This window comes from Solea solea, chromosome 17 (genome assembly GCF_958295425.1).
Source record: "Solea solea chromosome 17, fSolSol10.1, whole genome shotgun sequence".
NCBI lineage: Eukaryota > Metazoa > Chordata > Actinopteri > Pleuronectiformes > Soleidae > Solea > Solea solea.
Genome location: NC_081150.1, coordinates 2,397,501 through 2,425,402, shown reverse-complemented (window position 1 = coordinate 2,425,402; position 27,902 = coordinate 2,397,501). Strand labels below are relative to the sequence as shown.

General features: G+C 41.3%; 1 protein-coding gene across 7 annotated transcripts in view; it reads right to left on the bottom strand.

Moving 5' to 3' along the window:
* Window positions 1-27,902, bottom strand: part of enah (ENAH actin regulator) — a 149,157-nt gene that overhangs the window by 71,026 nt on the left and 50,229 nt on the right. For 2 of the 7 annotated variants that reach the window (XM_058614268.1, XM_058614267.1), the window contains exons 2-3: window positions 5,704-5,869; window positions 2,003-2,180 (exon numbers count right to left, since the gene is read on the bottom strand). In XM_058614268.1, the coding sequence (XP_058470251.1) occupies window positions 2,003-2,180; window positions 5,704-5,869 (344 nt within the window). Of the gene's footprint in view, window positions 1-2,002; window positions 2,181-5,703; window positions 5,870-22,781; window positions 23,537-27,902 lie in introns of those variants that run through there. The other 5 variants (XM_058614265.1, XM_058614266.1, XM_058614271.1 and 2 more) reach the window with 5 other exon arrangements.

Below are 27,902 nucleotides of genomic sequence, written 5' to 3'. Positions count from 1 at the left end.
CAAATCATGTTCCCATCCCGTGCGGTCCAGCTTCCCGCCCTCTAACCGTTTCATGCCCATAAGTCAATCTGCTCCTCGTGTGCACAATGAGAGCAGCGATTTATCTGCAGTAGCAGCAGCATTTTCATTTTAGAGCTCAGTTATTAAATGCATGTAAATCCATCAGATGAGCAGTCTCAGTGCTGCTGTAAAAGCCATGACCCGGTGTTGTTCTCTTACAGCTCTGCTGTAGATAAAAAGCTGCATAATCTGGGTATTTAGACAGTCAGACAACTCAAATAATTGAGCTAATTTATCTTAGTTTGCTTTAAAAATAAATGGCAAAATGCCACAAATGAACTGGATCTGCTTAAAATGCTTACATCTACAGATTAAGTCTGCAGCTGTTGATCAGGAGTCACTGGGATGAAACAGTGTCTGGTTTTAGCCACACACACACACACACACACACACACACACACACACACACACACACACACACACACACACACACACACACACACCTGTGGCTCTAAGTCGCACACTGCTCAGCTCACCACAGGAAACACGGTGTCATTGCCACGGCTACGTTTGCTGTGATTATAAAGGTTAAAGTGAATGACAAATTCCCGTTAATGATGTCCAATTATGTGTGAAATGTGATTTATTCATTTAATAAGGGACCGTGTGAAATTCATGGAGCGAGGCCAAAGCAAACAGATCTGCAAAGTAGCGACAAACAAAACACAAATGTATTATCTCTTATGTAGTTTAACGTAACATTCCATGGTTTGTACATTTTCTTAAGTCACTAAAACTTACATTTCTATTCAGTTTCATGTATTTAATAGTTATTTTATCCTTTGTTTTTATTGAATATACTGTATATAATTGCACTGCACAGAAAAATGTAGATTAGAGAGACAGAGCATTTAGGGACGGGCATGAATTATTTACCTAAATATAAAAATCATGAGTTACTGTGACTAATAATATGTTAAAAAGACACAAAACTAATGTTTTATCAATGATTGCATCTATAAAAAACAAGTCTTTCTAGGCCAATAAGTACTGAATTTGTGGTGCATCTATTATCATAAGTTAGTTAGTGGACCTCAAGTGTGTTTGCAGAGGTGATGCAATTTACAAGGTTTCTTGAATGCATCTTTAACCCTGCATTACTTTCACTAGCTCTCATGCACTGAAGTTTAGGATATTTGAATATTAGATGAACAATACCATTAAATATTTGAATAGTATTTTTGCAAAAATGCCCATCCCTGATGTTTTGTATTATTTGCTTAATACAACATTAAACAGTTGTATTTGATCAGATTGAGGGAAAGAAAATCGATGAAATACATGGGCATCATTTATCATGCAGTCAAAGAAAAACACCCTATGAATTCAGCTCAATGAGGATGCATTCACGCCGGTCCTTCTAAATCCAACCCTAGTTCATTTTCTCGGAAAGACCGGTTCGTTTGGGGGGGTGTGGATTGGGCAACCAAACTCTGATCCGCACCAAAGTAGGTCTCGGTTTCGCTTCAAGTGAACCAAATGCAGGAAGCGGACTACAACACAGGGCATTGTGGGTAAACAATAGGAGAAATGAGCCCGTTGTTGCAGCACATGTGTGTCGTATGTTCACAATAGGATTCGATGCAGCTCCATGTTTTGTTCTTATGTGGAGGAAACAGAAGTTGTCCTGCATTAACCAAGCGATGAGTCAGTTCTCTTGTTTATCTTGTCTTCTCCTTCAGTAATGCTTGATGCAGCGCCGCCTCAGGCGAGGAGGGGAACACGTTCTATAAAACCAAGTCTTAAACCTGAAACACTGACTTTGATGCTGTGTGGACCAGACAAAAACATCTCCTCTTTCCCCAAATTGTCATCACTCATCACAGCCTCAGACACAAACTGGTCACCAAGACGATACAAGTCCAAACAAACACACCAACTTTGCCTTGCAGTGACTAATGAACGTCACATACATGTATGTGTGTGTGTGATGTGGTCTTACCAGAGTCCTGGGAGTTGAGCACCTCCAGAGCGTGCATCATGGCACTGGCAAATACATTGGCGTCCTCCTTGCTGCCAAAATTCAGGCCATAGACTTGTCTCGAGTCGCGCCACTGGTGGAAGGTCTGCGTAGCCTGGTTGTACTTCAGACCCTTGGGGATTGCACAGTTTATTACCACCTGAAGAACACAAGAGAGAGAGAAGAGGGACAAGTTCTTCAGGCTGGCTCGTAAACAGGGATGTGGGTACACCAACGTGTGAGTTAGATGGTGACTATAAAATACAGACTCACACAAAATCACATTTACGTAAATGAGAACGCATCTCAGTGTGAAAGTAAAAGTTTAGAGAGTGACATGATGAAGTCTATAAGCCGTCACCGTTGCAGATAGTGAGTGAGGGCAAAGATTATGTGAAGTTGTCTTCAGCGAGGTGACATTGTCCAGAATGTATGTAGATAATTCAAAATGTAGAACCTGAAGAACACAACTGGTTAAACACGCACATAAAAACACTAAAAGGTGATGAGTGTTACATGTGAGAGAGAGTCTAAAACAGGCTCAACCCTCCATGGATCCAAGTGGATTAAATGAGAAGGTCACTGACAGTTTATTATCATTTTCACTCACACATATACCGTCTTCCACGCCCCAACCCCGACGTGCAGACACATCTTCCTCTAAAGTGGCTGTAGATTGAAGAACACGCCGCTGAAAACACTCAAAAAAGCGCTGCTCGCTTCCGTTTCATTTCACCGCGGTTCTTTGCTCGTGACTGAGATGCATTAGCGTGCAGTGAACGCGTCAACCCTAGCACACTCTACGCTGACACATAAAAAAAAGATGTGCCATGTTCTGCCAGACCACCGGCACAAAAACCGAGAGTGCATATAATGAATTTAAATCTATTTAAGTAGTTTTCTAATAAAAAAAGACCAATGTCACCACCTTTTAATTGCAAAAAATGGCATTTATGTGGATCAATGTGCATTTTTAAGTGGTTTCATGGCCCTTTTATAGTGAGTATATGGTGTATACCTGTGTATCACATACACTACAACACTGCTATAAGCCTGTTTCTCTTCATCTTTTAGGAATATCTGGATTAGAGCCAATCAGAGGCGACGACCAGGCCCTTCTCTTCATCTCTGATTGGTTTTAACCAAAACCTCCTCTTTTCTTGAGTGTGAGTTCAGGCAAGAGACAAAAAAGCCAAAAACACACATAGGTGTGGGTCGATCACAGGAATAAAAGTACAACATTATTATTAAATTAAAAGGAAATGATTGTTTCCAAACACGGGAAGCAAGAGAGATAAAATGTGAGGTCAAACGCTAACAAAGGATGAACGCTTCACTTTGTGAAGGTGTAAAGACGGACAACCGTCTCAATTCCAAATTGGTAAACTTTAATCTGCAAAAGAAAAAGCCCTGCTGAAGTGTTTGGCCACTGCTGTGCGGCTGTATTTGTACAGTAGGAGAGCTCTTTAAGTCCCTAACTCAAGTGTAAATCAATGGAGTGAATACAATCCAGCACTCCAGCAGTGACAGAAACATTACACTGCAAAAGTGTAGTGTTTGGCAGCAGTGACGATACACTGACTGACATGAAAGTGAGGAGTAATGCAGGTATTTACAACACAGGTCACCGTGACACTGTGCTGTTCTTAGATGTGCACATAAAACACCAGTTAGGAGAAGTCTATGTAACCGTAGTATTCAGTGTGTCACCCACTCTTTACTCAATCTGCACTAACACAAACACTGCCGCTCATAATGTAGTAAAATATCATTTTTTTTTTTACCTGGTTGTAAAGAGAGTTTATGATGCACTCTATGTCTCCCAATACTAACATGAGGGGGGAGTTTACTGGTGTCCTAGGCAACCAGCCAATTAGAAACCCTCCGTGACTTGCAGGACTGTGATAACAACAGATTCCGTACCTACTTGTCTTTAATTTAGTCATTTATTTTTAATATAGTCTTGCTCCTGAGTTTAAAAAAACATATTTAGACACTAGTTTTGGTCAGTCTGCCTCTTCTTATGAATGCTTCTTGCTGAGTGTCTCTGTAAACGTGCAGGGATTGGTCACATGTATAATGAGGATCATGGCTGTCAGCTGAGTTCCACCAGGATTCTGCAGTGTGTGCATTAATGTGAGAGGTTTCAGTGTTTACTGCTCGTGTGTGTTTGGGAGTAAGAGCGGAGCAGTCGGCGGGATGTGCTGACATCCACCGGATTTAGACGAAGGGTCAAAAAGAGCAGGTTGAGACGATTCAATGAAAGGTTATCTTTAGTATCAGTGTGTGTGTGTGTGTGTGTGTGGATCTAGATATTATCATTTTTCTTTTTCCTCCACAAAATGGAAAGGAAAGGAAAGGAAATACTGTCTGTGTGCTAAAAAAAAGAAAGAAAAGAGGGTAATATATAGAGTATATGCATTGATATACTGTTCATTTCTATTTTTACAGACTATATGAGGCTTCGCTCGTCTCCTCTCAGACCTGACTCTTCATATGAAGCACGTTTTCAAACGCTGTTCACGACTTGCTCTATGAGCCGCTGAATTGCCCCCCTGGGGCGGAAATAAAAGTTCTTTGAATTGAATTGAGTTGAAGCGTAACTCGGGACGGTCCACGGTGGATTATGGTCTGCGCTCGTATCCAAATGAGCGGTGATTGAAACGGGGCCGTGTGGACCCAGTGTTGTGTAATACAGGGAGGAGATGAGGACGTTTGAGTTGACTCTGCTGTTGTCTGAGCTCGGTAATGTTTACTTTCCTCTCCACAGCTGGGTGCAGCTCTTACTGAGTAAACTTTAATGCTGAACTCACAATATTTCTGATGGATTACCACTTAGCTAGAGTATGTCGTCGTTGCAGATGTGATGCATTTTCAACTGAAATGATAGAAAATGAATGTGTTTTTCTTGGTTTAAACTTGTATATGGAAGAATAGTGTGTTTGCTTTTGTTTGTTTCTTGGATTTTCCTTCTGTTTCAGTGCAACGAGCTTCATTTCGAGGTATTTTTGCTTCTTCTTCTTCTTCTTCTGCTGCTGCTTATTACGCTACTGCTTTGGTTGATGTGCACCTCCTGCTGGTTGAAATAGTAACTACACTGTACCGGAGGCCCAGAGAAGTGACACAGACAAAAAGCAACAGATGTTGTCGTATAATTGATTAATAGACTGTAAAAATTAAAGTTAAATTCTTGTCAGCAATGAATTGACTAATGGTGTTGTTGTCAAAATGATCATTTATACATGTTTTTAAACACAAGAAAATAAAAACGCAATACAAAAGTCAATCCTGTCTAGAGCTGAAACAATTAATCACTGAATCGATTATTAATCGATTACTAAATTAATAGACAACTTTTTTCATGATTAAAACAAGATTTCCGATTGTTTAAACTTCTTAAATGTGAATATTTTCTTAATTTCTTTGCTCTGGATAACAAAGAAATCATTAAAAGTGAATCATTTTGGTTTGTGGACAAAGAACATCATCATTTCCGGGTTTGACGAACACCGATCAACATTTTTAAAGGTTTTCTGATATTTTATGGACCAAACGATTAATCGATTGATCAAAATGATAGTGATTCTCAACATTTAACTCCACTCATTTGCACAATTTCGACAGTGAATTAACAACTGATGCTCAACTTGCTTTATCTTGAGTGGTGACTCCCTGTGACTGACCTGATGGTCTTGGATCTTGCGTCCCACCACGCGGAAAGCATTGTTGCCTGTGTGGTGGTAGATGTGGACTCTGCTGAAGCCGGTGGATCCACCGGCAGGAACCCACTTCTTATTGGCGTCGTCGTACACCATGACGGCGGCTCGCGCCTGGCAGATACTCTGTTCACTGCGGGGGACGGGAGACAACACAGGGAGACAAACATGATACACTGTTCACTGCACAGTTTACTTTAGGAGTAAATAAAAATGTTTACATTGAGAAATGAGAAACAGCACCGGATTATTCTGCTGAAACTGCACAACATGCTTCTCCATGGGATGAATTGTGTTTCAACGTTCACATGGAAGCAGAGGGTGAGCCCTGACAAGCACAAACACTGAAGGTCAAGTGTAAACAGGACTCTTACAAACTCTGTCCTACGTTCTCTATGCAGGTGAAAAAAGCATGTTTATGTCGTGTATACTGTGCATTGTACTCACACACACACACACACACACACACATATCCACCAGCAGCCAGCTTTCACACACACTTTCACACCTCGGCTAATGTGCTTCATTACGATTACAGAGGCTGAACTGTGTTAACACTGCACAGCAGCTGATGAACTTGGACTACAACTCAATCTGCAGTGTGTTTCCATGACATGGACTGCGCTAGTCCAACTAAACCTTAAAATACACGGAAACATGTAAGTTATACTTTTTTCATCAAGGATCACTGAAGAGTTTTCAAGATATTCAAGAAAACAGCATTTTGTTTTTAATGATTTCTACATTTAGGCATTACATCGAACAATTACTAAAGACAAATGTATTGATGGACAACATCTCAAAGCTTTACAGAGGTCTGCATCAAATAAAGGGAGATACACCGTATATAAAGCAAAGGTGGGAAAGGGAAGAAAATCTGAACAAAAACAGAAGAGGAATGGGGAAAATGTGTGTGTGTGTGTGGGCTACAATGGAAAATGTGTACTGCAGCTCTGTGGACAAAGTTTGTTTGGAAAAATAAAATGTTATGTTTCATTTTCGTCTGTTTTACGTCAGTCCGACACTACCCTACTTACCTCTGTGCGTCTTTGGCGTTGGTATGGACACAATGCAAAAGACGCACAGTAACTTGTGTCAAGTGACAGGTTTCAACAAACACGGTTATTTGTTTTTGCTCCATCCAGAATAGACAGAAAGCAAGCGGATTTCGCAGTAGTGGAATGTAAGACCAATGACGACCACGGTAACTCTTCGTGGTCGATCTCCTGACCGATTGGACTAGTTTCCGGTGGCATTACTCGGTTTTGAAGAGCTTACAATGACGGAAGAAACCGAGCGATGCCACCAAAATGAATGCAAAGTGTGGAGCAAAGGCTCCGTCCGTCTCCATCTTTGGCGTGGAGTGTAAATGGGTGTTGAGTCCGACTGAAACAGTGTTCTGACCTGCTAGTGCTAGCAGGCACTTTTAAGATTATTTTTTTGTATTATTTGTTATCATTAAACAATTATGTGTTTCAGATGGTGGGGGAAAAATGTAATAGGCCAAAAAAAAAATCAGCAACATTATTGGCCATTATCACAGCCATTGGCTGCCCTAATTCCCCATATGGGTCAAACTCTTATGGAAATCTAATGTAAGATGAAACAACTTAGAAGTTGAATTGAAGAAAGGAAAAGTGCTGTTGTGTCTCGTGATATTTACATAATCTAATGAACCTTCACGTTTGTTTTATCGTGCACAGAAATATACATGAAAATGTCTCGGTCTGCTTTTCTCTGAGGAGCAAACAAAAAAAAACACCACAATTGTGAGTCAACTACAAATAAAACAGAGGGGGTCGACTTAATGTGACTTTTCTAAATATAGCAGAGCAAACTAAGACAAGCGTTCACGCTGGTAACCCGTGCATTTTTGTGAGGTGAACGTACTGCGGTTTGCGTTTGTGTGGAGAGTGATTACAAATGAAGCCATCCAGCGTTTCCACTTCAACTGCTGTGAGGCCAGAGGCAGAGAAATTCCTTCCAGAGTGCAGAGAGGAAGAGAAAGAGCAGAAAACTCGTGTCACATCTTATCTTTCTCTTCTTCTGTTCACTGTCCCTGTGTTTGTGCAGCTTCCATCATTATGTGATGTCAGACAAAGAGATCACAGTGTCATATGGATTTCCCCTTGTCGACCACTTGACCGGTGTAATCTAGTCTTGTTGACCCTCCTCGTCTCCCTGTTAACCCGTCCACTGAGCTCATCATCGCCCCCTGCCTCCACTGAGTCAATGTTTCTATTTAAATATTGTGGTTTTATCCATTTTTATCTCTTTTTTACAAAGCACTGCCTGTACGGTTTCAGTAGTGCTCAATTTGAATTGATATTTAATAGAGACCCGGTCTTAATTATATAAGGTTTTGACCTTGTTAATGTGTCTATATTGTTGTTTTATTGGGAAAGTAATGGTCTATAAAAAGCACGGCTCAGTACTTACCCCTGTTCTAAGGTCACGGCTTCAGTTTTTCACTGGAAAACTGCAACTAACCGTTATTTTCATGATTGACTAATCATTCACTTATTTTCCTAATTAGTCAAGTACTCATTTGGTCCTTAAAATGTTCATTTTGTCCAGTTTTAAAAAGACCAGCTTTTTCGAACCTCAAAATGAGGATGTTTTCAATGTTTTGTTTATGTCTACAAACCAAAATGATTCAGTCTTAATGAATTATTTGTCACACAAGACGAAAATATTCACATTCAAGAAGCTAAAAAATCAGAAAACTAGTCAGAAGACTATTAGGCTGGTTTACTGAACAAACTATGCCTGTGTTGTACTGTTCATACAATGAAACCTATTAAAAGGTAGATTTTACAAGAGTAAATTAAAATAAACATGTCCTCAAATGAATTATGTGTTTAAATGTGTAACCGATCTCAATTACTTTCAACATGTGTGTAAACCTTGTTTTTGTGTGTTTGCATAAGTGTGGTCATAAAAACACCTATGGTTTTCATTATAGCTTCATTTAGACGAGCGTGAATCATTGGCAAGCAGCTCATAAATGTCATTATGCACCTTTTTTCCCTTGTTCCACCATAACATAAACTTTTGGGCGACGCTGTTTCAGGTGATAGCAAACACAAAACCAAATGCAGATGCACAATGTTGATGAGTGATCCACTTTTCTTTGACTGTCGTCACAGCAGTTATCTTATTTCAATAATGAGGGAGGCGCGTCTACATGTGGCCATTTCAACACTGTCCAATGCCTGATATGGGAAAATGCCAAGAAGTGGGCTGAGAGCTGAGTGAGGGAGAGTGGGGAGCAGTGCAGATCTGACACTGAATTGCAGTTTAGTAAGACTAAAAGTCATATCTCGATATTCTTTCTGTAATGTAATTGGGGTTTCCCCCAAAGCATTATAGCATATTAGATTATATATTTTCCTTTAAAAAAATAAACAAACAGTCCGTTATAAGTTTAAGCGACATGCCAAATGTCAGAGGTCACTGAAATAAAAATGCTCCTTGACAAAAAAATAAAACAAATCTCTTTCCTGCATGACAAATATATACAGTAATTAATTAAAAAATACAATACTGTTACAATTTTAACAGAAATAAAAAAAACGCATGTATTGTCATTTTAATGCGAAATGACTTATATTGATACAAACGATATTGTCCCGTGTTGAATCTCGTTTCGAAATATATCGATATATATTCAAATATCGAGATATCGCACAGTCCTAACGAGTCTCTTAATCTCTTACGACACAGCAGCAATCCCTACAATGTAATTCTATGTGCGACTGCAACATTCTATACATTAAGTGCTTGTATTCTCCACTACATCAAATTGCTCATATTGAGACTGGCACATTACTGAAGTACTACTCTCACTCAACTCTCGGTCTGAACTCTCACAGGGACTTGAGAATCGCTGCAGGAAGAGGAAGACCCACAGTCACACCACAATACTTTCAAGAGCCTCATCCATGCAAGAGTGAGTTCAGCCTTCTCTGCCGTTCTGTTGCTCCTCTCTCGTCTCTCATTCGCTCTCCAATTTTGAAAGAGCTCCTCATCCGTGTATAGGAGCCACGACCAGTGGCAGTGAAGTTGCTCATCATCATTGTCCACATCAACTTCATATTCAGCCATAAAAAAATCGATCAATTCTCTCAGTAGACTCCAAAGTCCTCTCTCCAACTTGCATTTGCCACTTCTTCTTCCTGCAAAAAGTCTTGTGTGAATTCAGAGAGCGACCTGAGCATGAAATGAGAGACGCTGTAGCTTCAGCGACGTCGCCAGAGGCTTGATGTAACAATGTGAGCCATTTATAGGTGAAAACAAGTGCTGCTCATCGGCATATCGTTGAATGCTGCAATTGCACCATTGAATCACATCATAGCTATTGGCGCCGTGTTGAATAATACTTACGAAATAAATGCATTAGCCACTTAAACACATAAGAGATATTTTCCTTTCATACTAAACTGCTGAAGAGTGAACTAATGGCACTTTTCCACGACACAGTTTCAGCACAACTCGGCAGGGCTTACTACGCTTTTTTGTTTTGCTTTTCCATTAACAATTAAGTACCTGGTAGTTTTATTAACTTCTCACGAGCTGAGCCAATACTAAATGTGACGTCGACAGACTGCCAGCCACTGATGGGCAGAGGTACTGGAAGAGTCATGAGCGTAACGTCCAACACAGGAATCAAACCGGACAATGCTGAACTGCAGATCAGTTCAAAATCCTGAAAACATGCGTTCATCTCCAACATTTCACAAGGAAACGTCTAAAATCTCATTATTTAAGTGAGTCTGGTGTATTTAGTGACAGCACTATGGCAACCGTGAGCCGAATCACAACCCCTTCCACTGGTGGATGGGGTTGTTATGGTGGAAATCACCATAACATCATCTAGTACTTTTGCTAAATTAGCCACATGACAAAAAACAAACAAAGTATTTTCACCTTGTTACTGTGGTGAACCAGTTACTGCAGTGATTCACTGAGGCGATCCCTGAAGGGAAGGCCGTAAAAAGAAGAAGAAGGAGGTATCTCAGGATTGCTTGATACCAATACAGATACCACCGATATCAGTCCAACAGTCATTTTACACCTTTTAAATGACAAAGATGTTGCATTTACCACCGGGAAACAAATATTCTTCTACAACATGACTCAGCTAAAATGCTTTTACAGTCTGTGCAAAGTGGAGCATGCAATATTTAGGATTATTGGATTGTTTTGAATTTTACATTTTTGTCTCTCCGATATCTGACACAGTGATTTCGATCAATACCGGATCAGCGGACCAATACCAAGTATCGCATTGGCTCATCTCTACTTTTATATAGTACACATGAGCACATTGCCGGTTAAAAATAGTCCCTAATGGAGTTGAAGGACACACGGATCCACAGTGAGAGAACAAGAATGGGTAAAAGGATATTAGATGAGACTATTTTCATCTCCTTCATTAATGTTAATGATTGTCTGAGTTTAAGGTCAAAAGGCTTCATCCTGCCAGTATTGGTGTGGTACTGCAGAGGGTGAACGAAGAGGCAGAAGACAGACAAAAACATAATGAATGATGAGCTGGCTTAATAACGGCTCAATATGTCTCATGACGTGACGTAATTTGCCATTTTCTGACCTTTAACTCTGACCCCAGTTGAATGAATCAATGCCAGGTTAGCTCAGTTGGGACTGCCTGACTCAGAAAGCCCCTCCTTAATTAGTACTAACTCACTACATCACTAAATATGACTAATTTTATTGCCGATGGGCCAACGTTACATAACCAGACAACCAGGCTTGTCTAAAAATAGACATTTTTAAAAAATGTGGTGGGGTGGGGTGGAGGGGGAGGGGGGTGAATGTCATTCAATGTGTCTGCCAACAACTCTTTGATAAACCCGGATGATTAAGGACAGTTTAATTTCTGTCATGCAAGCCCCACTGCTCCTTGTGAGTGTGGTGACCTCAGATCTCCGCTGCACGGCAGACTGATAAGGTTTTAGAGCAGACTGCATCAAATATGAGGAGGAAGCTGATTTTAATTGAATTCTACACAAACATCCCTTTAAGTCCACAGTAATGACACACATCATATAATGACGACGGTGAAGATGATGATGATGATGATGTCTGTAACAGTTTGATAACACGCTGTACAGATTGTGATGAAGGGCTAAATGAGCAGTGCAGCCGAAGAACAGACAGTCTGATTTAAAACCTTGACCCGGTGAGACTGAGGCTTCATCGCGTTGCCAGTACTGAGAGATGTCACAGCTTGTGGTTGTTGTTTTTTTCAGAAAGGGACGCGCTGACGAACTTTTTCAAGTCTAATACATTAAAGCGACACTACGCAACTTCTGCTGGACGTGCCGTATCTGCTGCCAGTGTGGAAAACCAGACTTAAGCCACTTATTAGGAGGCTCACCTGATGGAGACATCCTTTTCTTACATAAAAAAAAAACCCATAGGTTTGTGCACCAAAGTCCATCCATCCATCCATCTTCTACCACTTTATCCTCCTATGTCCATATTTTTGGACTGTGTTTCCGACCAGGTCACAAACCCGGGTCTTCTTGCTGCAAAGGCAAGAGTGCTAACCACTACTGTGCACCAAAATCCACAGAGAAAATTCATATCACAGCACACGTTGAGTTATTAATCCACTACGGCCTTGATCACAGAGTTCAAATGTGTTATTTTGTGACTCAAATGCTTGAAATCCTTTTCTTCAGATTCACCTCAGTGACACAAACCAACCAAAGGAGGCAGCAGTAGCTGGGATTGGCTATCTTTTGTGAAAGATAAAGTGGTAGAAATGAATGAATGAATGAATGAATGAAAAAAGGGAGAAGAAAACCCTTGCATCTTGTCCTTCATTCCGATTCATGGAAGAGTTTGTGGTGCGCTCTTCCTCCAGTTGTTGTTTTATGGCACTTTACCGACACACAACAGCTCTTTGTGTACAGTGTGCATTGGTTTGCCAGTTATGGGGGTGATTTTACTGGACTCTCAGGAGTATTTCTGTAGCAGCACCATCAAAGTTTCCTATGTAATCATTGAAACCGTCAGCATCTCAGCCGCTCGACCTCAATCAGCTGGTTACTATTATGGTGTGATTCTCTTGTCCGCCTCCGCTAGTTCTTCCGTTTCCCTCAAGACAGCAGAAAAGAATTGTACCCTGTGTCCTAAGAAGTGTTTCTATGCAACTGAACTGCAGTAGCAAATATGTTTTGTATGGGAAAATGAATTGGAACCAGATAAGGTTTTCATAATGTGGCCGATGTGGTGATGGCAGTATCCAGGAAGAGTGTTTTATGTTTGTGTGTGTGTTTCCTCTGGGTACCATGGAGCCCCGCACTCCAAACACACACTTTCAAACTGACCTTTCTCGTTTTTTAATAAATTCTGTACTTTGAAGAATTTAAAAAGAAGCTTCAACAACAACATATTTGCATTCAAACCAGCACCAGAGTTGATTACCATAACTGTAAAGTATCATGAGGACAATTTCAATTGATTTCCAGTTCTTCTTGGGAAACTGAATAATTACAGACCGACAGACAGAAATACTCACCACTAATCCTCTGTTATTATATGCTGTGGGGATAAAAGAACATTCTCCTGCCACAAACACAGAGCCTGTGTTTGACTATATTAATTCATGAACTGACTCACAACACAGGTATTCCTTTTATCTCTCTCTTCCAGTCTCCATCTGCCTCTCTAAATTGATTTGCTTTTTCCAGTTTGCCCTTTTTGGCTGTAAAGCATCCGACAATAAACTTGCTCTACTTCCAAAGACCGAGAGTCAGTTCCTTCCAAGCTGGGGGAGGATTATAAATCCTGTAAAGCTGAAGCAAAACATGCAAGCAGAGCCACATAAATGTTGAAGAAGGCTTTTCCCAAGTCTGGGTGGAGGACCCAGGGGGAGTCCCTGCTCTGAAAATGGACGACAGGCAGAAGAAAGAAAGAGAAGTATACAAGGGCTGAGGGATGACCCGAGGGTTGTTCAGGGAGGGGTGCAGCTGGACGGAAGGCGCTCCAGGATGGAGGAGCTCTGGGGAGCAGCAAGTCTGCATCCTTCCGTTTCTTTGCTCTGGTCTTTCATTTTCAGCTCACACCTTCTTCTTCTTCTTCTTTTTCCCTGCACACAAATTGTAATTTTGTGTACCACTGACTCGCCCTCCCACTGCCTCCCCTCACCCTCTCATTCCCTTTCTCTTTCTCTCTCATTAATCAGCCATCACTTATGGAGTGGCGCAGAAGATGCAGACCGTTTCCAGCCCATATGGAAGTGATCAAGTGGGGGCAGGGAGGAACAGCAGAGGCCCCACTGACAAGAGAAAGTCCCTGTTTTACCACGGCATGAAAAGTATTACAATAAATTTAGAGTGTAGCAGTTTCAAGTACTTTATAAGGAGTTTTCTCTCCTTATTATTATAAAGTAACCGCCATGCAGTCAATATAAGCTTCAGATGTATGTAGATATACAGTATAGGGTTGCAAACATTCACATAAATTCCGAATAACAACGTTTCCTATTTGGAATTTCCCAAGTTTAAGTTCCCAATCCCATAGAAAGTTTCTGGAAATTTACCAGAAGTATTCCGTCACTTTGCGACCCTATATGTACATAAGGGTGTTCACACCAGCTTGATTTAGCGCGTTAAATAGGACCCTGGTGCATTTACCCCCCTCAGTACGGCTCGTTTGGTTCGACCTGGTGCGGCTGTTCTCATCCACATCTGCAAGTGAGGAGAAGGGAGAACCAGGAGGAGAGAATGGCACATGGCAGACTCCGTATCATTGTCATTTTCCTGCATTCAGACTTGTACCGCCACCCGATGGTGAAGTGGGACCCTTATGTGCAAGTATACCAGGGTCTGCGACACTTCGGCGCTGCACGTCGTGGAAGTTTACCACAGGCTTCACAGACCTGGAGGATGAAGGCCATTCAGGACATATAATATATTCTCTGACTCCGTTCCGACTTTTAAGTGGCTCTCCTCCTGGTTTTCCCACCTGCTGGCCTTAAGGGGGCGCTGCTCATCACCAGAGCAGTGGGGCTCTGACCTACAGTCCACATATCTGACCAATAGCTGAGCAGAATTTGTGCTCACGTGACTTTGGTTCACAATTCATGTGATTTGTGAACGTGAACCAGATGAAAAATTAAACAATGCATCAGGTGCAAATCAAAGAAACAAAACTAAGCCTCGCCACATGACAGGAGTGCAACCAAAACCTTTTAATTATCATCATCACACAAACAACAGTTCAAGCCAACAATAAACAGCTAAACTGAGCACGATTAATGCAGCAGCCACAGGAGCCACCAGCGAACCAGCCTGTGATTGATGGGGGCAAAAAAAATCTGTCTATAATCTATAATTACGACAAAAAAAATGATGTAACGGCATGAGGGAACAGCTATTTACTGTGTGATCCACTCTGCTCGGGGACTGCCATATTTTCCCTTGAGAGCACATGTGATTTCTGTTTATTTGTGAGGTTCGATAATGAGTTTGACGAGGGTTTGCCCCGACTGTAACTCAGGAAACAGCCCGTCACTGCTGACTGAGACTCCCGCGACCCTACACAGGTCTCCCCATCACTCTGCGGCCTTTAAATAGGTACTGCAAACTGAGTCGTCGCCCTGGCAACCCAGCTTTACGTGGGCGAAGGTCTGTGCTCTGCTAAAAACAGAGAGTGAGGCGCGGGGGGGGGGGGGGGGGGGCGGGGGGGGGCGATTGATGAGCACGAGCTCAGATATGTACAGATGTGCATATATGCACCGTTTAACCCTTTATTCACGAGCAGATGTTTGCATGTTAAACAGCCTACTTTGCCAGTGTACACATAAACACATGCACTCACACAGATGATATAGGTATGGTCCAACCATGAGAAAATACCCTCCGCTCACAGTCATGACTCACTCACTCTAACAGATGGTGGGGGTGAGCAGCATGTGGCATGATAGCTGCAAAAAAAACAAAAAAAAAAAACACCTGAAGTGTGACAAAGGAGCCACCATCACTCATCGCTATATTTAAACCAGCCCAAAGGCGTGTGTGCCTGCCTGTAGTTGGTAGACACGGAATTAAAGAAATAAAGTCTCGGTTTCTGTGAGCAAAGGTCAATGTCTGCTCACATAAGTAGTAATAAGATAAAGTTGGGCCACACGGTGATGCTAGTGGATAGTATTCTTGCCTCACAGCAAAAAGGTCACCAGTTCCAATCCCGATTAGGTCTTTCTGTGTGGAGTTTGCATGGGTTCTTTCCGGGTACTACGACTTCCTCCCGGCAGATTGGGGATTAGGTTGATTGGACGCTCTAAATTGACCGTAGGAATGAATGGCTGTTTGTCTGCGATGGGGTTTTGATTAGTTCCAGCTCCACGTGTGACCCTCATGTGGAGGTAAAAGAAAATTGATAATCACAAGATCACCTTGTTTGTTCCAGCTGCTATCAGTGATCATGAGTTTCGGCTTTTAGCAGTCTTCCTGTCCATTGCTGCTGTTAGCATCCTTTAGCATCCTTTATCTCCTTCTTGAACATGTTTTTTGTTGCCACGCGAGCAGAGGTCCTCGATCATCTGTGTCCAAAGTGGGGACAAAACTGCTTTTCCAGTTTTCAAAAGCATTATTTGTGGGGTAAGATGAGCAGCTAATGAGATGCATTCAAGGAACATGGTAAATATGGGGTGAAGGTAGCTCAGTATTTCAATTGGAAGGTTGTGGGTTTGATTCCAGGCTCATCACTTCTGCAAACACATCAAGTCCACCGACTAAATGCCTGCTGCTTCTACTACCTTGTGACAGTAGATGCACTAGAAATTAGATTGTAATTGGAGTAGGAATATTTGCGTTATTCTAAAAGAAATCACTGATAAAACATTACAAATAGTCATAGTAGATGATCGACTTTTTTATAATCAAATACTTATGCCGATCCTGAATTCTGTGGACAGTTTATTGCAAAATAGACGATAAAATGATGTCTGACCACAGTTTCCAACACAAGCCTTTCTGTACCCACTTCAAATGAAACGCATAGACAAAAAAAATTAACGCAGTTATTTGTTAGCACTGCATTTTCTCGAGTCCTCACCGCGACACCTGCCAAATTTGAAGTTGTGCGAGCAGTGGTTGTCAAGAAAAACAAAGGACAGACGGACAGACGGGCAGAGATATCTCTATTTATTATTGACAGGCTGATGAGTGGGTGAGGCTGCCTGTGCAGAGCAGTCAGCAGTTTGCAGAAATCTCACCCTCTAGTCCAGAACTGGGTTGGCTAACAAAAACAGACCCATTACAACAGTGCTGCTTTTTTGTCTCCTAATTATTTTCTAGTCTCTTAATGCTAGTTATCATAGTATTAAACATTTATTGCTCAGTAATTACCTGGACCATTGACTGGACTATTCAAGTACCAGGCATCTTTAATGAGTAGTTGGGCCTAACACCCAGAATCCTCTTGGAATTAATTAGGCTTTGAGGAAGTTACTCACAGAAACCATTAGCCGCGTGAACACCCAGATCCCCAAAGGAGGGATCCACAGGTTTACCCCTCCCTCGCTCTCTTTGCCTTTAATGACTCTGCCCTTTTCACCACCATGGTAATGAGAAGCTTTGTTACCACCCCACAGAGAGCGGGGTGGGAAACCCTTCAATGGGCCTGTCTGACCTTTCATTAAATAAAACAGCACAATCTGTCAAATCAGTTACAAATGGGTCAGAGAGAGTCTGGAGTGTAGGACACGGTTGCTTGTCTTAAGGACGCAAGTGGACGTCACAATAGATCGAGAAGCTGTTATATCAACGTCACAAATCTGAGGCAACAAAGGGGGAAGTTGGAGACATGGAATTAGGATTAACTTTCACTTTTACTGAGTGGACATTAGGAGGGCAAGAAATAGAGGTCAGTACATCGAGACAGAAAATATGTTTTGGTTAGAAAGTTGAAAATTAAAAGTTTCATAGGGTGATGGTGACTACCAAACATTGCGTGGCAAAATTTGATGCTCAATTCTACAGGTGTGCAGTGTAAGAGAAAAGTGTCAAGCAACCAATTTATCTGTCCACTTCAATCTTTTTACATCCAATCCAGTCCGACTTTATTTAAAGCACTTTTATACAACCACAGTGGACCAAAGTGCTGCACAGAATAATAAAAGACAGAATAAATAAAAGGCATAAAAGCTCACGCGGGGCAATAAAATACATGTAAAAAAAAAACAACTAAATGAAAAGATATAAAACATGGAAAAAAGTGATAGCCACACAATAAAACACAATCAAATAAAAACAAAAATAAGATATCAACATGAGCACACATCAGGTATGAGGCTTGACTTTGCCTTCTGCATTAGGAACGCAACCGACAACTATTATGTTGATCAATAAGTCATCAATTTACTGACTAATCAAACGATAAATCACATCAATTACTCAATGACTTTATTATACTTTAACATTATATATAATATACAGCCTAGAAGCGCATCAGGCTGCTTAGCTGTTAGTTCTAAGAGAGTTAAGGGAGGAATCACTTCCATCACATTATAGCACATGTGCAACTTTGAGCAGAGATAAGTAAAACACGACTGCATAAACAAAAAAAACAATGCAACAATTAAAGTTGTCATTGATTTCTGTCAACAATGTTGACTAATCACTGCACGCCTTAGCTGCACGTTCACACCATGTTCTTTTCTTTTGCATTGGTCTGATGTGAACAGTAAACTGAAACATTCTGGACCTAGTTTTTTTCCCAGACATCCCAGAATTCATGTTGATGAAAACAGCTTTACAGTAAAATAAAGACGACAAGTTGCACTGAAAACACACAACGTGTCTCCAGAGGTTTCTCTGTCACATTCTGTGTTTGACTTTGCACCACAACACACTCCACACACTGTTTCCTGTGTATGTTAGCACGTGTTGGCTCGTGTGTTGCATGGCACAGACACATTTTACAAGAGTCCAGTCACTTTTGCGTTCGACACAGGAGACAGGGGACACATTGAGCACAGAGCAGGTCTGGACACGACCAAACAGCAATCAGCCATCACTCCACGTACATTAGCACAAAGACCTACAATCGACGCTTTCACGTGAACAGTATTTGCCTGTTTATGACCACGCACAGAAACACAACAGTAGACGACTTTTAGAGTTTATAAAACACCTGTGAAATCCTGCTGAGTTACCAAACATCCACCTGGTGAATGGGACGCTTGTGTCTCTCTCAGGGAACCAGAGGTGACTTGTGTGTGGGAAAGTTTGTGTGAGAAAATCGCTGGTTTGAGAGGATTCATTTATGTGCGACACCAAACAAAAATGGTCAAATTTCTCTTGGCTCGACAATCAATAATTTAAATATTATCCTAATATATTGCAAAGTAACACTGTCATCTGTTATAATGCTGATTGTAATAAACCAGGGAAGCTTATAGCTGATCACTGATGCCCATTTTAAGATACTTAGTCATTTTTTCCCCCTCCATCTGTTAAAATATAAATGTTTAATGTCAACAAATAATACAAAATGTGCTTAACATCAGTAACCAACAGCACTAATGGCCCTCTACATTTTATCCTGCAGTATTTTCAATAAAAATAATGTGTAAACTAAATATTAAACACACGAAACAGGTTTGGATTAAAAAAATAATACAGCTGTAGTGACTTAGCAACAATGTCCAATGTTGATTACTTAAAAATACGGCAAATATCGGTTGATTGATTAATCGGTCTTCCTCCATATGTCTAAAACAAATGCATTCAAATGAATCACAGACTGTTTTTAAGGCTAATCATAATCTAAATCACATAATCAATGCAGCTTTTAAAAAGGTGAATTCATCGACTGTTGTTCATGTTTTTCATAAATGACTTTTCTTGACTCTGTTTTCTAAAGCCTGTTTGAATCCCAACACAAAGGCCGATGCCTCTTCTTGCTTCCATTGTATCGCAGCAGTTTTAATCACTAAACAAAGGCTCTTATATTTTCCAGGGGAATGAAACTAACATCTTCAGCACTAATGAGTTTGACTTGAGCGAAGCTGAGCGGTTTACACCAGAGGAAACGTCTGCAGACTCTCACTGAGGGGCGTCTGTGTGCAATCACTATGCTGGTTTTTGATCTAACACCCCTGCCCCCCCAATATGAACTCGATCACCTCTCACTCAGAGTACGACACACTGTGGCAGTACGACACACACACACAAACAGAGAGTGAGGAGTTTCCATTATTAAAGGCACTACAGTCTGACAGAACTCGTGCAGAAAGACAGACAGAGCAGCATCAGGTCACCTGATCCATCACTACAACTTAATGAAAGGGCAAACAGGAGACTGAAGACGCTGATCTGACTTTAATGTAAAGTCTATATGGTAACACATCATTCCCGTGGCCTTTGCTGAGATTTATGTCCCACTCTCCACGATTTCACTGGTAGTTTTATGGCGTGTTTCCACCAGCTGCTTCGGCACGGCGCAGTGCGGCACGGCACGTTTCCACTACCTTTTTTTTAGTACCTGATCTGCGGAGGTTCCAAGCGTGCTGAGTGGGTACTATACGTGACGTCGCCAGACTGCCGGCCACTAATTGGTCAGAGAAATCAAGCCGAAATCAAGCCGAACAATGCCGAACTGTAGATCAGTTAAAAAGACTTAACAATCCTAGAAACGTGGGTTAATCTCCAACAATTACCAGGGAAATGTCTAAAATCTCAATATTTAACAGAGGAGTCTGGTGTATTTAGCGACAGCACTGCTGATTGCGAGCAGCATCACAAACCCTGCCACTGTATTTCAGTTCAGTGTCAGGCGGAGTCTGTGCTCCGGTCATGCAGAAAGTACTGAACAAATAGTTTTAATGAACTGATTCTAATGATTCAGTTACACTGAAAACAACTGCTTTACAAGTCACTAGTCACTCCTTTGTGTGTGTGTGTGTGTGTGTCACGTGTAAAACAAAGTCACTGCAGTTTCACGCAGCCGTGCAGTGATGACTCCGCCCACGTTGAGTGGGTACTTTTTTTGCAGTGGAAAACACTAAACTGTGCCGTGCTGTGCCGTGCCGTGCCGTGCCGTGCCGTGCCGAGGTGAGCCAGGACCATAGTGGACACTGCTAATCAATTTTTCTTTAGCAAGATTTATAAACTCTGCTTTAACTTTGAAGACAAATAGGAATTCAGATAAAATATTTTATGTATGTAAAAACTTTTCTTTGTAAACCCCTGGAGGATAAAAAAGAGGAAAAAAGAGACACATGTTGCAAAAGAAAAAGCAGAAATGGTTTGATAGTGAGTATAAATCAATCTGTATTTTTCCATTATAAATGTAGGACAAACAGCTTGAACTAAATGATGCACATACTGTATTTTTAGAATCTTTTCCTCTTTGCCCTGCTTCATGTTTTCAGGGTTCGTACAACAATTGTCCTCCATGTCTGACACAACACTGGGATGTTGGAAGAATCACAACACTCACTGACTTCTGCGTCAAGTTAAAATATAAGAACAATACGTATAGCCCGCCACAACAAATGCAACATTTGCATCCTCTCTTTGCATTGACTTTTGCGTTTATTCAATTAAATGGCAACTGTTTTGATTGTCAATGAATCACGTTGCCTTTATAATTTATAATTATAACAAGTTTTCAGATTGTTCATCTTAAAAGTGAAGATTTTTCTGGTTTAAACTGAATGTTTTTAATTTTAATTTTAACACTGATCAACATTTTATGACATTTTGTGGACCACACAACAAATTCATTGAGAAAATTAAGCGATTATTTCCATTCCCACGCTGCCGACACAGCCGTCAGGAGGAAAGTGGGGCAAGTGTCTTGCCCAAGGCTGAGCTGGGAATCGAACCCATAACTCGCGAAAGACAACTCGCTCTACCACTGAGCTACTGTGGCCCAAACTTAAGGAAAACCTCCTTTAAGTTGAGCTTGGCTCGCTGAGTGTAAGGGAGACGTTTTCTGACATTTGTGAAAACTTGCATCAATAATTAAGTCTCTTTGTTTCACATTATGTTACAGACGCTAAATGTAAGTGTAACAAACCAACAAGTCATGAGAAGAGAGGACAACAACAAGAAATGTTTGATAAATGACGATAAATCCAACACAGGACGTGAAATCTGAAAAGCTCTGACACTGATTAGTACGACGACTCGTTGTTATCGTCTTCTTGTTACTGATGGCTTGTTTCTTTTTACTTAACTGCTGTGGCTGTTCCAGAGCGACTCGCACTAAATCACGCTCACTGGAGCTTTGGCTTTCAGTTTGTGAAACAGGATTAGAAGTCGAAGATCACATCAACAGTGCCATTCCTTTTCTTTCTAAACTAATCGTAAAGATTTCTTTCAGAACCAACAATAGCAACTGGACATCATGTGAACAGAAAACTCTCTGTGGTTTCTGATAAACATTTCCAGCCAAGCATTTTTTGCCATAATATTATCTGTAGGAGAATCTTAAAATAAAATAAAGTTTCAAGTTTCTTCAGATTGGTTTACGAGGATGTAAATCAACAGCGTTATCATGATACAATATAATAGTGATTTGTTAATATCACAAATGCAGGCAGAATATGATGAGCAACAACACAATTCAGGCGTGAAACAATATTATTTGCCTATTTGCAACAATACTTTATATCATCATGAATCGCTATATTGATCTAGATGGATTAATCATATTGCATCACAAGCTAAGTTCAATAATAATGATGTGCTGTTCACTGCAGAGGCAGGACACGCTCGGCTGCACTGCAGGTGTGGTCCCACTGGAATTAAAAGAATTCCTCTCACATCAACAAATTATAAAGTATTCATTCTGTGTAAGAGACTCGAGATTTCCTCTTTCAAATGAACTTCTGCAATCAGAAAACACTCCTCCGCCAGGGCCTTGAGGACTCATGGATTAAAAGAGAGTAGCAGTCTATATAAACACGCACAAATGTCCTTGTCAAGTGAGCACAGCAGCACCTGGTGTCGGAGGAAACACATTCAGAGAGAAGCCACTTTGTGAGAGCTGGTACGTACCGATGGATTTCCATTTTGGGGGACAGCACACATCTCTGACTGAGGAGGAAGCTGGAGGCTTTGGACTGTGGACCAGAAGACTGGATCTGCATGGCTCCACACAGCCTGCTAGCTGCTACCTCCCCCCTTCCCGCTGAGCAAACCCAGCCAGCTCCACTCGTTGCTTCTCCCCTACCACCAAAAGCCTTTCCCTTCCTTGGCTCTCCTCTCTTTCAGGGTCTCGCCTCCCCTCGCTTCCTCTCTTCCACTTGGTGAGGTAATCTCTCTGGCTTCGCTCTTCCCTTCTTACCAAACAGATTTCTTCATCATCCAAAGCAGGGGGGACAGCTACCCCCCCCACCCCCACTCCACCTCCTTTCCTCAGAGCCCCCGTGTGAGGGTGATTCCTCCCTTATTCATACGTGCATGTCAGTGAAGGAGGTGGCGAGTGCGCGCGTGAGGGAGCCATTCACACACTCAGCCAGCTGTGTTTTTCCCATGGCAGCGGCTGCAAACGCACATTCACTCACACACGCTTCAGTCCTGGCGTCTTGCCGCCGCGGCGACAGCGAGGGGTATCCAGGCAACAGGATCCTTCTGCACAACTGGCTCTTGTCTTCTCCGCGGAGAAGGGTGTTGGGGTTGCCGCCCGGGGGCAAAATGCCACGGTGGTACCGCGCAACCTGGCGCGGCTCTGCCGGTGGAGGGGATAAAGCAGGGGTGTCCTCCTCTGTGGCTCCTGCTGCTACACCTGTCTCATCTCCCTCCCTTTCATCTGCTCTTGGCTCCCCTTCCTTCCTTCCTTCCTTCCTTCCTTCCTCCCTCCTCGCTTTTATCCACGCGCGCTTATTCTCTCTATTTCTAACTCGTCACACACCCACCCACCCAACTCATCTCTCTCACTCTCTCCAGAGCAGAATGTGCAGAGGAGAGTTGGGGAGTAAGACACCAGCCAGAATTACTGATGTGCACTAGAACCAGAACTAGGATTAGAAGAGCGTTTTTGACAGAAACAGGGTTGAGACAGGAAGGATTCTCCTCTTCTCAGCGCAGAGACACGAGCAGGAACACTGCAGGTCTTCACCATTCACCGTGGTCTAAATATGGTGCACTTGTGGGCAGCACACTTGAAGAGTGTGACTGTCGTTCTTTCAGCTGGGATCATTGGGCTTTGTGCTTGAATGGAGCGAGTGATGAAATCAAATGTCCCGAGGCGACAAAACCATCTGCACACATCACTCATTGATATTTTTGCCTTCCCATTTGAATTCATAATTAAAAGCACTGTTCTAATATCGGACTCTGGTGAGTCTGCGTCTATATTTGGAGGACGCTTGCAGCCAAACTTTGGAGCTTTCCCTCTGCGCTTCTTCCTGTACTGCAGTCCTGACTGGGTTTTGCCGGTTGCTATGCCAACTCTTTTGGTAACATGGAGGCTTGTTGGCTTCTTTACTTCTATGTTGTAGCAGGGCTGAGCATTTAATAGTTTGAAGCTGAAATGGCAGTTTGATGCAATTAGGCAGCAATTTAAGTGATCTGTCATTGGTTCTTCGCTCTCTGAGCCACAGCGTCCATCAAAGTCATACTTGGCCCAGACAGCCAATCAATCAAGCAAAAGGCAGGCTTTAAGACCCAAATCCTTCCTTTCCATAGGGTTTTCCTTCTCATCCTCAACAACATAAGGCAAAGGCAAGAGCTTGATGTCTGCTTGAATCCTTTTTTCCCCCCTTTTTTTCTCTCCATTGTTTGAAAAGCATTTTTAAAGCAGCAAGTATCAGGAGAGCGTTGTATCAGGAATGGAATCCAGCATAAATAAAACAACAATGCAGAATAAGAGGATCCGCTATGGGGACCCCACAAATTGGGAGCAGCTAAAGGGGGAAGGAAAAAGAGGGAAAAACTAAAGAAAGCTTGTTTTGGATTCATCATTATTGAATCACTGAATCTTTACTGACTAAAGTCAGTCCCGTGGGAGGTCATTATGACTAAAAATGGTCACAGGAAATGATGAATTATCTATAAACACACTCTCCAACTCTATTTAAATCATACCCAGAAACAGATTCAACGTTCCATGCCTCAATATATAGGGCAAATAATTATCTGTTAACACAGTTACAGCGATAAAGATGGGGGAACATGACATGACACAAACAAAGTTGACTCTGAAGGTTTCAAGCACATGTAAATCACAACTATTGTTATTTTTCCTCCTCTGGGAATCACTGGGTCTAACTGGAATGAAATGAGCCAAAAGGAAGAAGAAGATTGAAATGATTTTTAGTAGAAAATCCTTAATAATTGATGAATGTTTGACAGCTTTGGCCCACAAACATCAGCGGATCATCACTGAGTTCTCTGTGTTGTTCCTCTGGTGTTCAGCGAGTGGTGAACATGCTCTGTTGATCAGGGAATCAAAGAGATTCCAACTCTTCACATTGAAAAGCGGATGCGTTTGGTTTCATGTGTACTCCACGTTTACTCCTCTCAACACATTGTAACCTCTGCATTTCCCCTGATACTTCAGTCAGCGGTGGAATCATCTATTATTTTCTATGAGTGAACCACAGTGTGGCTTCTCCGTCTGTGAGGTTTGCCAGGTGTTTGTCAGTCGGTGGTTAAAACCTCTGAGGTTATGTCGTTGACGTCTCTTCGGTTTTCGACATGACTGTCCACATCCTGGAGTGAAGTCGAAAATGGCTTTTCTCCACAATACCATTATTTTTCTGACCTTGTGTACGGGGCAGCCCATGACTAAGTGGAAAGAGAACTTGGCTTGTTGACCGGATGGTTGCCGCTTCGAGTTCCTACCAATTAAAGGGCTATAGGGTGCCTCTGAACAAGGTACCAATACCCATTGTTTTTATTCTTATACTGTATTAATGCAGTATAAGGGAAACAAGATCTTTCTCTGAATTTAACCAATCCTTGACTAGGAACCTTCCTAGAATTAGGGGCAGTGAGCAGCCACTGTGCAGTGCCTGGGGCGCAAGGTACCTACACCAGCCCTTTGACCATGGTAACCATTGCCCATGGCTGCCCCCATTGGACACGCTAAAGCCGACCATGTATCGGTCACCGCATCAAACTGAACCAGAGCCAAAAGTCCTCAGAGTAAACTCTTAAGGATGAACTATCACTGAAATGACACGCAATAAGCATGAACAAGAGCATTCATCCTCTCACATCTACAGGTTAAACCTACACTTACATAATAATAATAGAATGACCCTGGTTCTCTTACACCTGGAGTGGATTTATGTAACCCATCGGTTAATAATAAATGGGTCAGTTTTTCTCATACTTTCAGTCACATTATTCCAGTGTCCTGTAGACCAACCGTACAATGACAGGGCTGCAGGAAAAGGCTGCGCCAAACCCGTGAAGGTCGGAACTACAACGGCCAGAGGAGATAAACATTTGTTTTCCGCATATTAATGTTCACGCTGACACTCTGAGCCAACTGTGCTTAACACAGCCTGCGACGTGATGCATTACTGACTTGAGAGGGAAACAAAAGTGTGAAACCACTTGAGTAGCAGTGGAAGATCAAGTTGTTTACGTTCATATCCGGCTAATGTATCCAAATTCTACCATCACAGAAAAGACGTCAATGTACTGTATGTGATTACATATAATTAGTGGGTGGCTCCTAAAATGGAGCCGCCCCAGTAATGTATATAATTACATATATTAAAAACAAAAACAAAAAGTATTCAACAGCAACAGAAATGGGCTTTGATGGATGAAAGGTCTACAAGGAGAGCGGTTTGTCACACTTCACTTAAGTACACAGTCAAAAGCTGTCTAAACACCACACACACACACATCAAGAGCTATTACAGTCGTTTAGAGGCAGAGAGCGACAGAGAGGGATGAGCAGGGAGGGGAGGGGGGGTGAGAGAGGAGTGTGAGGCACCTGGAATAAGATCCTGCCTCTTTTAGCAGCACAGATGATGTGAGGGAGGAGAGCAGGGAGAAGGGGAGGTGATGGAGGGGAGAAGATAAGAAAGAGAGACAGAAAGATATTGAGGACACTCCGTCATCAGATTATCCCATTATGGAGTCCATTACAAATGCATATCATCAGTATACCCTGCACTGAATCTGCCGACACTCATTTATGTCATTCGGAAAGTGATTTATTCACTCACTTCCAAACTGCTGTGCTCTGTGATACAGGGAAAAAAAAAAAATAATAATAATAATAATAATATATATATATATATATATATATTTATATACATAAATAAATATAAATGTGTATATATATATATATATATATACATACATAAATGTATATATATGTATATATATACATGTATAAGTAAATACATACATATATATATTTTTTTTAAATATCATTCGATACTGATATGGCTTATAAATAATATCGGGATATATTATGAGATATATGGGGTTATAAAGCTGCACACAGATTGTTTCTCTGGGTTCATGAAGTTTTTTCCTAGACGTTTAACAATAATAAATTATCTACTGCTTATCTGTCTTTTTAATGTTAAATGTAGGATATTTAAATGTGTTAGAAACAATGAAATGGACTATAAATATGGTCAAATTTAGCTATAACACAAATAACTAGGCTACAAATTTAAATGACTTTTTTAATATTATTTTGTCAACTCCTTGTATATTTTTAATTAATGTATCATAATATTTTATAATATTTAGTGTAGTTCACTAATGGATTCAATAAAAGTGATGATTAACAGTGCAACAGGCTTTAAAACAAGGAAAAGTCATCACAGAAACCTTATCATGATATGACGATATCCAAATCAAAGACTAGAGCGTTAACAATTACTCGATTCATCGATTATTAAATTCATCGACAACTATTTTGATAATCGATTAATCGGTTTTAAGCTTTTTTTCATGACTAAAATAAGATTTCAGATTGTTTCAGCTTCTTAAATGTGAACGTATTCTTAATTGCTTTCCTTCATATCACAAAGAAATCATTGAAACTGGATCATTTTGGGTTTGTGAACAAAACAATACATTTGAGAACATCATCATTTCCAGGTTTGACAAACACTGATCAACATTTTTTAACGTTTTCTGACATTTTATGGACCAAACATGTCAGGATATAGATAAAACATTGACATTATTTGCTTT